The 9,209-nt window shown below is 35.6% G+C and overlaps 1 protein-coding gene across 7 annotated transcripts; it reads left to right on the top strand.

Annotated features, from left to right (window-relative positions):
• Positions 1–2,961: 2,961 nt before the first annotated feature.
• LOC109189561 (mitogen-activated protein kinase kinase 3) lies at positions 2,962–8,283 on the top strand. 7 transcript variants are annotated; one of them, XM_019340191.1, is made up of 12 exons: positions 2,962–3,171; positions 3,277–3,433; positions 3,530–3,684; positions 3,759–4,013; positions 4,499–4,717; positions 4,810–4,947; positions 5,095–5,262; positions 5,633–5,746; positions 6,299–6,406; positions 6,564–6,655; positions 7,376–7,738; positions 7,797–8,283. In XM_019340191.1, the coding sequence occupies exons 3-11, from the start codon at positions 3,583–3,585 to the stop codon at positions 7,734–7,736; spliced, it is 1,557 nt and encodes a 518-aa protein (XP_019195736.1). In that variant the 5' UTR covers positions 2,962–3,171; positions 3,277–3,433; positions 3,530–3,582; the 3' UTR covers positions 7,737–7,738; positions 7,797–8,283. The 7 variants fall into 7 exon arrangements, with proteins under 7 accessions (XP_019195736.1, XP_019195738.1, XP_019195723.1 ...); XM_019340193.1 differs by having other exon boundaries at positions 2,963–3,171; positions 3,399–3,433; positions 7,820–8,283; XM_019340178.1 differs by having other exon boundaries at positions 2,963–3,171; positions 7,853–8,283.
• Positions 8,284–9,209: the final 926 nt, after the last annotated feature.

Raw genomic sequence — 9,209 nt, 5'->3', positions numbered from 1 at the left:
ATAATAATAATAATAATAATAATAATAATAATAATAATAATAATAATAATAATAATAATAATAATAATAATAATAATAATAATAAAGCAAATAACCATATATATAACCTTAATAAAAAAAAAAAAAAAAAAAAGGCGCACGGGATGCCTAGCGTCTTTTTCAACACTGAAAATAATAAAATTTTAATTTCTATCAACAAAAAATGTAAAAGTGCAAGGTGGATGGACAGCGGCACCAAAGTTGTCCGCTCGTCGTTGTGGCACCTCACAGCAAACCACTGACCGTGGTGTGGCTGTAGGCAATTGGTCGAGGTAGTGATGACATCAGGCATGGTTAGTTTGGCCAGGTGGGGTTGGGTAACCACGGACCTGGTTGCCTAGTGAAACAAACTGAATTTACGCACAGCTTAGCCAAACTCAAAACCGCTCCGCCTACCTAGAACACAAGACATCAACTCTTCGCAACACTATACTTTCTGGGCTTTGTGTATAGGGTAAACAAGGGACAAATGCACTAAGATTGACCCACAAAACATTTGTATTGCCAAGCAATTTAAGCAATTACAATAAGATCTCAGCCTCACGCCTCTCGACTACCATCTTAAGCTATCATGGTTGAGTATCTATACATGGTAGTGGTTATAAGCCAACCGCCTAGCCAAAATTGAATAAAAATGGTCTAGAGCACTCACTAGCAAAATTGTTTAGATCCCACATAACCAGCCCGCTAAGCCTTACTTTTAAGAACCGTCCAGTCGCACAACTGTGCCAATCTTGTGCCAATCTTATGCAAGGAACACTTAGCGAACCGCTCCCAACCGTCGCACATGCTTTAGCGTTTTCTAAGGGCATTTACCAACTGTCCACTAATCGTCTTGGTCGCACGCTCAGACTTGGTTCATCACGGCGTGCCAAGTCTCGCACCAATGTCGCGCCTTGTCCAAACCAAGCTCACACTTGCGCCCACGAGACCAAAACGAAGTCCTGTCGCGCTAAACCAAACCAACAATGACCTTGTTATTATCACATTAATTATATTATAATTAATTAGTATTAATGAAGCGGACTTTGTAGTCTAATGGCACATGGGTTGGACTTTCATATGGGAGATTGTGAGTTTGAGTTTCATATGATACTATATACTATATTGTAATATAGTTAATAGCATTCATGAATTTTGTAAATGATGTATACTCTTTTTTGCATTTATTATAATTCCGACATATAAGCACTAATTTGTTGGAGAAGAAAAATAAATGAAATACTTATTTTAAGGATAAAAATATCTATTTCACATAAAAGGGAAAAAACTATCCTAATGTGGATACATAATAATTTATAAAGAAAAAAATGATATATGCATATAATTTTTTTTTAGGGGGGGGGGGGGGGGGGGGGGGAGGAACCGGAAATGACCATTTCCCCTTAAAATTGTAGCCATGTACGCAATATATTTAAATAAAAGGTTGGGACCGATATTGACTCTTTGTGTTTCAATAGGTTGAGAAACTAGTTATGGACAAATACTATATTGTAACATAGTCAATAGTACTACAAAAAAATATAAAAAAATAAAGGCAGAAGTGTCAAATAGGTCTATCTACTATCGCAAAGTGCTCAATTTTCACCACGAACTAAAATATAGTCTAATCAGCCACACTTACCAACTAAATTTGTGCGATTGACTTTGTTTGCAGGTTACTAATCCATTTGCGATGACGTGTCCCGATTAAGCTTATGTAGCTTGTTTATTATTAAGGCAAGGGATCTGAGCAGAATCCCCGGCACCCTTCGGTTTTCAAGATCGAAACCGCCATTTTAAGGCAAGGGATCTTAGTCGCCGCCTCCTGTTGCCGAGTCTTTAACACCACCACCGGGTAGAGCATCGCCGATACGCCGAAAAATAGCGCCGCCACGAGGAAAAAGAATTTGGATTTGTCCAACATCTCCGAATCTATATCTGCCGAAAGATGGATTTCCGACGGCGAATCATCCTCCGTCGTGCTCAAACTCATTTTCATTCGCCACTTTCTTCAATTCTTCTCAATAATCACTACCACTATTTGTGTTCCTAACACGAAAAACCTAGAAATTACAGAGTCAACAAAAAAGCTCTAAAATTCCTTGGGGGGGAAAATCTAGATTATCTATCTCATAGTAAACAAAACTAAAATAAAAAGCAAAAACTATCATTTTCTGTTCTTTCAAAGCTCTATTAAGGGTTGAGCTCAAATTCTAACAAAATTGTGTACTGAAACGTATATACGGTATATACGGAATTAGAAAGTAAGACAGAAAGAAAATTCTGCGTGCGTATAATCTGTGTGCTCTAGTGATGTGTCTAATTGTTCAGGTAGCATGAAAACCTCGCTGTAAAGAAACGGAGGGATAAATATCTATATATGTGTGTGTGTGTGTGTATATATATATACACGAGGAAGAGGAAAAGATAAGATGTAAAATTGAAGGTACTAGCAGTAAAATTGAAGAACATAGATGGTCGCGGAGGAGAGAGAGTCGAGAACATTTCTTCCCGGATAGAAAGATGAATCTAATTCGACCGGCTGTAGGGAGTCTATCTGTAGATGTGCTAATTTAAATTGTTATTAACAATATTATTTTCCACGTCAACCAGCTGGAGAGGCTGGAGAGGCAACCGGTTAGTAACCTGCAAAAAAAAAAATCAATCAAACAAATTTAGCTGGTAAATATGGCTGATTAGACTATATTTTAGTTCGTGGTGGAATTGAGCATTTCGCGATAATAGATGGGCTTATAAGCCTATTTGACATTTCTCCAAAAATAAAAGTACCTTGAACTTTAGTTTATTAAATTTGTAGTCCTTTAAAAACTCTAAACATATTAAAAAGGTATCAATAAAATTAAAATCTCAAATCTCACCCACAAGTATTTAAATCCATGTGGCGTGTGCAATTACTTTTAATTTGCTTTTTAAAATTTATTTTGGGTACATTGAATATGTAGAAAACGACATACATGGTAGAAAGCTTGTTAGCTCTTACACACGTCTTGACGGTGGAATCGGCAAGGCATGAAATTCCATGCGGAGGTTTCAGGGTTTATGCTCGCAGAGTAGATGAAGAAAGGAGCGCATCGCGACGGTGTAGTTGTCATTAATCCCAGAAATTCACTATATTAACGTTGCTCGAAGGTAATTCAAATCCACTGATTTTACATCATAATTTGTAACGGCAGTTTGTTGCGTAGGCAGCCATGGCCATCAATCAGTTCATAGAATTTGTGAATACTTTATCAGATTTGCATGATATCGATTCTCTGGAAGAATTCTTTTTGTTGATCAGTATTTGCTCTGAATAAAGCTCCTAAATTGAATTAATGAATGAGTTCCCCTTTCTTTTATGCATTCATGCATTGAAGCGGTGGGATTGTTGAACTGCATTCTCGACTGCCAGGTTTAAAGATTGAAAAGTTTCAATCTTTGCAATTTGTGTGACAGCAACTTCAAGAGACTCACGAAGTCAATTTTTTAAAAATGTTTCGTTGGCCAGGGAAAATGGATTTTGTTGTGTAGAATACTTTTTGAGTTAAAGTTCAATAGGCCATGGCTGGATTGGAAGAATTAAAAAAGAAGCTTGTACCACTTTTTGATGCTGAAAAAGGATTCTCATCTGGATCAACATTGGATCCTTCCGACTCATACATGGTAAGTCAATCTCTGTATGTTAACCTTGATTTTAAAATTTAATATTTAATGAATAACTCTTTCTTTATACACAGCTTTCTGATGGGGGTACCTTGAATTTGTTGAGTCAATCATACGGTGTGTACAACTTTAATGAGCTTGGATTGCAAAAGTGCACTTCATGGCCAGTTGATGATGCTGATCATGGTGAAAAGACATATAGGTGTGCTTCACATGAGATGAGGGTTTTTGGAGCCATAGGAAGTGGTGCAAGCAGTGTTGTACAGAGAGCTATTCATATGCCCACTCACAGAATAATTGCCTTGAAGAAGATTAATATCTTTGAGAAGGTTCCTTCGTGTTACTTTTCTAAATCTTGGCTGGTGCTGTAACCTGATCTTAATTTCTTGTAGTCTCTGATTATTAGAAAATTTGTCACATGAACTATTGCTTGCAGTTTTCAATCATGTCATGAATGTATACATGAGCTATTGCTTTCACTTAGATAGCCCTCATTGACCATCTTTCTTTTTCCTTCAAGAAAAAGGGTGAGTTTCTAGTGAATGACTCCTAAAACAAATATTTTATTAGCAATTCCATATCTAATTAGCTTCTAATTAGGCATGATAAATGTTGTATTGATAGAGTACTGCAAATGCTATTGCAATATCCATCTGTGTACTGATCAATGTTGAAAGTCCTGGAGCATGTAATGAATACATTACGAACAATATCTAAGAGAAAAGGTCATGCATTCTACATTTTAAATATAAGAAAAGGCAACTATGCCTTGTGCATTATGTATCTCACATAGATGTCCACTTTTGCACATTAGGAGAAAAGGCAACAGCTTCTTACTGAAATAAGAACCTTGTGTGAGGCACCTTGTTATCAAGGTCTTGTTGAATTCTATGGAGCATTTTATACTCCAGATTCTGGGCAAATAAGCATAGCTCTAGAATACATGGATGGAGGGTCTCTAGCTGATATCATAAGATTACGTAAAGGCATACCAGAACCAATACTATCTTCCATGGTTCAGAAGCTTTTACAAGTAAGGCTTTATCTTCATATTTATTCTTCTGTTTTACTGTATACCATATGCTCTTTGCAGCTATATTTATTGGTGTTTCATTCTTTGTTAAGGGGCTTAGTTATTTGCATGGAGTTCGCCATTTGGTTCACAGAGATATAAAGCCAGCAAATTTACTTGTCAATCTCAAGGGGGAGCCAAAGATAACAGATTTTGGTATAAGTGCTGGTTTAGAGAACTCAATGGCAATGGTTAGTGGATTAACACTTAAATATTCACCTAATTAGTCCTCAACTTTCCACCAAGTGAAAATAAAACACTAAATTTCATGTCTTGGAAGATGAAATCATGTTTTGGTTGTTTTTACTAACTTAATAATCTCTAAACTTTTCCGACAGTGTGCTACCTTTGTTGGTACTGTTACATACATGTCACCTGAAAGAATTCGAAATGAAAACTATTCTTATCCAGCTGACATTTGGAGTCTTGGACTTGCACTTTTTGAATGTGGCACGGGTGAATTCCCATATTCAGCTAATGAAGGGCCTGTTAACCTCATGTTGCAGGTTGTACTTTAAGTTTCCCTTGCACTCTTATAGTCATCCTATGTTATGAGATCATCATTAGTTCATTTTCAATTCTGCATAAGATTGTTGCTACTTCTTATATTCAGAGTTTCAGACTTCTACAAGCGTGTAATTCTGTGTATACGTGATATGCCAAATCTGCATGATACTAGAATTTCTCTTTCCCGCGTTCCCTTTATTAGTCACCATATGCTTGTAAAGACTATAAATAATAATTCAACTGTTCCATGTTTTTGTATGTTACCTTACTATTTATATTTCACTTCTATTTTTAAACAAAAACTATCATGATATGATTTTGCATAATTGCATCTCTCATCTGTTTTTCTGATGCATCCTTTGATGACAGATCCTTGATGATCCTTCTCCGACACTATTGAGCCATGAATTTTCTCCAGAGTTTTGCTCATTTGTTGATGCTTGTCTTCAAAAAAATCCAGATACCAGGCCAACAGCAGAGGAGGTGAGGAAAAAGTTATATCATATATGTGATGTAAATTAGGTATTTGCCATGCTAGAAATGCTGTTGTTTATACTCTTCCTGTAAATGTATTTGTATTTGAAAGTTTACACCATCTTTGTATTCACTTTTGCTACTATTTCTTGGCTAGCTTTTTAAAGCTAGCATTGAATAATCGTACTTATTCCCTTCATCAAGTGATCTAGAACTATTCTGCATAGAAAAGTCTTTTATCCATCCCTTTTGTAGATTATTAAATCTTTTGCTATCTGCCTAACAAAATCTGCCAACATGGATAGTTATATATTTGTTAGGATCCTCTTTGTGAATTTAATTTTGACATATGAGAAATCCATTTATGGTCATGTTATGTTCTGGTTTTCGTTAAAGACCGAATTAGAGTAATCATATCCTAATCATCTCCAGGTTGAAGTTGTTGGTTTAGGCTGCTGGTATTCTGTTCTGGGTACATTTTTTGTTTATTTTATAGTAATTACTATCTGTGAAATGAACGCTTACTGTTCGTTGATCTTTTACTTGCTCATATAATTTTAGCTTCTTTCACACCCATTCATTACCAAGTATGTGGATTCTGGAGTTGACTTGGGTGCATTTGTCAGAAGCATTTTTGATCCAACACAGAAGATGAAGGATCTGGCAGATGTGAGTCGAATAGTTTTCTGTTAGTGGTCCTATATTTACCTATATGCACTCATATTGTTTTTACTAGTAACTAGGGTTTGGTTAATGCACATTCATTTCATGTTGTTGATGTTTATTTAGCTTATTGTTTGTTTTGGTTTGTATTGTCTTCTTCTAGATGTTCACGATACACTACTATTTGTTGTTCGATGGATCAGATGACCTTTGGCAACATACTAGGACACTATATAGAGAATCCTCCATTTTCAGGTAAGAGGAATGTGATATGATATCTCCCATGGCATTTTATTCTATAACCTCAAGATTTAGCCATTGCAAAAAGAAGAAAGTTGAATTAATTTTAATTTGTCTTTTGAGTTAGTAATACGGGTCCTATGACTACTATTATCGAAGCATGTTTGAGTGAGTAAATTTCACTTTTGACCACCTATTTCAATAGCTAAGTCACACTTTTGACCGCTATCTTGAATTTGCACCAAGTTCTATGAAACTATGATAGTAGTGCTCAATAGGTTCTTGAAGTCCTTGTGAGTCTAATTTCAAATGGTAAATTGGTTATCCAATTTCCATTGTGGGCCCAAAATGTTTACCTTTTTATTTTAAAAGATATTGTGGTTGTACACTTGAAGTTTAGTGACAAACTTTACACTTTCCAAAGTCCAAACAATTCAAAATACGTTAACTTACTTTTTTAGCCAATTTGTTCTCACCCAGCATTTAGTTGACTCAAATGTTATGAAATATACAATATCAATTCATTTATCTTAATAGACATGTCAAGTAAACTTAAGATAATTAATTTAGGACAGGTGGATTAATAAAAACTATGATTTTTTTAAAAAAAAAAAAAAAAAAAAAAAACTGTAAATCTACTAACTTGTCTTGTACTCTGTAATTGTTGTACAAAATGAATCTCAGAAAGGAAGGATATGAATTTTCCCCTTTTTGCTTGTACTCATCATATTACAGTTTTTCTGGGAAAGAATCTGTTGGGCCAAATGATATACTTACAACATTATCAAGTATACGAAGTACACTAGCTGGTGAATGGCCTCCAGAAAAGCTTGTGCATGTTGTGGAGAAACTCCAGTGTCGTGCTTATGGTCAAGATGGAGTTGCGATTCGTGTTTCGGGATCATTTATTGTTGGTAACCAGTTTCTCATATGTGGGGATGGTCTACAAGTTGAGGGCATGCCGAATTTTAAAGATCTCTCTCTGGATTTACCCAGCAAGAGAATGGGGACATTTCAGGAGCAGTTCATGATAGAACAGGGAAGTGCCATCGGGCGCTACTTCATAACTAAACAAGAGCTTCATATTGCTCAATAGAGGTAAAGCTGTAATATAATATTATATAAACATGGTTTAACATAGTTCTTGTGACAGCAGTCTGCTGTTCCTACACATTGCAGTTACAATTACTTGTCTATGAAAAATCCATTCGGGACGTGACATCATCTCGCGGTTCTTGCCCGGTTTTTCCCAATCAAGATTTCCCAGATCACCATCTGATATGAATCTGTTGCTGACAATTGTGCCAAGAAGCAAATGTAGGTTTTGGGTTGTACTGGTTGATAATTACCTCATCCCTATGTGCATTACTATAATGTTTTTTCTCAAATTATGCCGTGTGTTGTTGTTGGTCCTTCTTGGGTGGGCTACATTGTCATGTGATGTTTGTATCATTTTATGCAAAAGGGCATTGCCTACTTTAGTCCCAAACTCTCAATTGTGTACATCTTTGGAGAAGGCTAATAAACTCTAGTAATTGTAGTAGTTTGATGGCTCCACAGACAAATGAGCTATTGTTTGAAACAGTAAACTATTGACCTTCTTAGTCTGTGTTGGTCAATTATAAGCAACATAGACTGATTTACCTATTTGTAGTAGTTTGCTAGAGAGAGTTACATGGCGGAGTTTATTCAGTTTTAGTTTTAGATAGTGACTTTAAATTTCTCTCATCACTAAAATAAATATCTTCGTACCTAAGTTGTGTTGGTATTATTTAGAGTAAATACCAATTTTGGTCCAAGAGTATTAACAAAATGACATTTTTAGTCCATATGTTTAATTCTTACTAATTTCATCCACAACTATTGCTTTAGTGTTAAAATCTAAAATGTTAAGGGTATTTTTTGTCCTTTTCAATTTAATATCTCAATTTGAGCATGAATAAAGATATTTGAATTCTAAGACTCCTCATCCTACCTTAATTTGAGGAGGAAAAATGTAAATTGAGATCGATTTTATGACTTAAATTTCTTTATTTATGCTCAAATTATGATCTTAATTTGGAAAGAACAAAAATAGCCCGGCCTGACAGAGCATTTGGGAGGATGTAAATCATGGTGACTCAACTGAACATGAACCATAGAGGCTAGACCGGTGCTCACTGTGCACAAGGAGCCCCCTCACTTTGAGAGGTTGCTCCCACAATGCCGCTAGTGAGACTCAATCCCTGGTCATTCTTTCAAAGTTTCACCTCTATGACCAGTTGAGCTACCCATGCGGGCATATTTCGGCATGTCTTAAACAAATGGATGATGGGCCTAATGAATTTTGGCATATATAATAGTGGTAGATGAGAATTGGTAGTAAAAGAATAGTGAGTTAATACCCAAAATAGTCCCTCGATTATGTCGTAATTACCAATTTGGTCCTCGACTATCATTCTTACCCAATTAAGTCCTCAACTATACATTTTTTATCCAATTTAGTCCTTTGTCAATTTGACTGTTTGTTAACTGTCAAAAGTGGAAATAAAGTTGTAATTTTTCAAGTTTTCTCCTTCCTCCTCATTTA

Source organism: Ipomoea nil, unplaced genomic scaffold (assembly GCF_001879475.1).
Source record: "Ipomoea nil cultivar Tokyo-kokei standard unplaced genomic scaffold, Asagao_1.1 scaffold0202, whole genome shotgun sequence".
Lineage (NCBI taxonomy): Eukaryota > Viridiplantae > Streptophyta > Magnoliopsida > Solanales > Convolvulaceae > Ipomoea > Ipomoea nil.
Note: the sequence above shows the minus strand (reverse complement) of the source record. Positions and strands in the feature narration are given on the sequence as shown.

What these genes read in the sequence shown, in the direction of transcription:
- LOC109189561 (XM_019340191.1), top strand. Translation starts at nt 3,583, where the DNA reads ATGGCTGGATTGGAAGAATTAAAAAAGAAGCTTGTACCACTTTTTGAT. An exon ending in CTGTTAACCTCATGTTGCAG is followed by an intron (nt 5,263 to 5,632) that starts GTTGTACTTTAA and finishes CTTTGATGACAG; the next exon opens with ATCCTTGATGATCCTTCTCC. An exon ending in AGATGAAGGATCTGGCAGAT is followed by an intron (nt 6,407 to 6,563) that starts GTGAGTCGAATA and finishes GTCTTCTTCTAG; the next exon opens with ATGTTCACGATACACTACTA.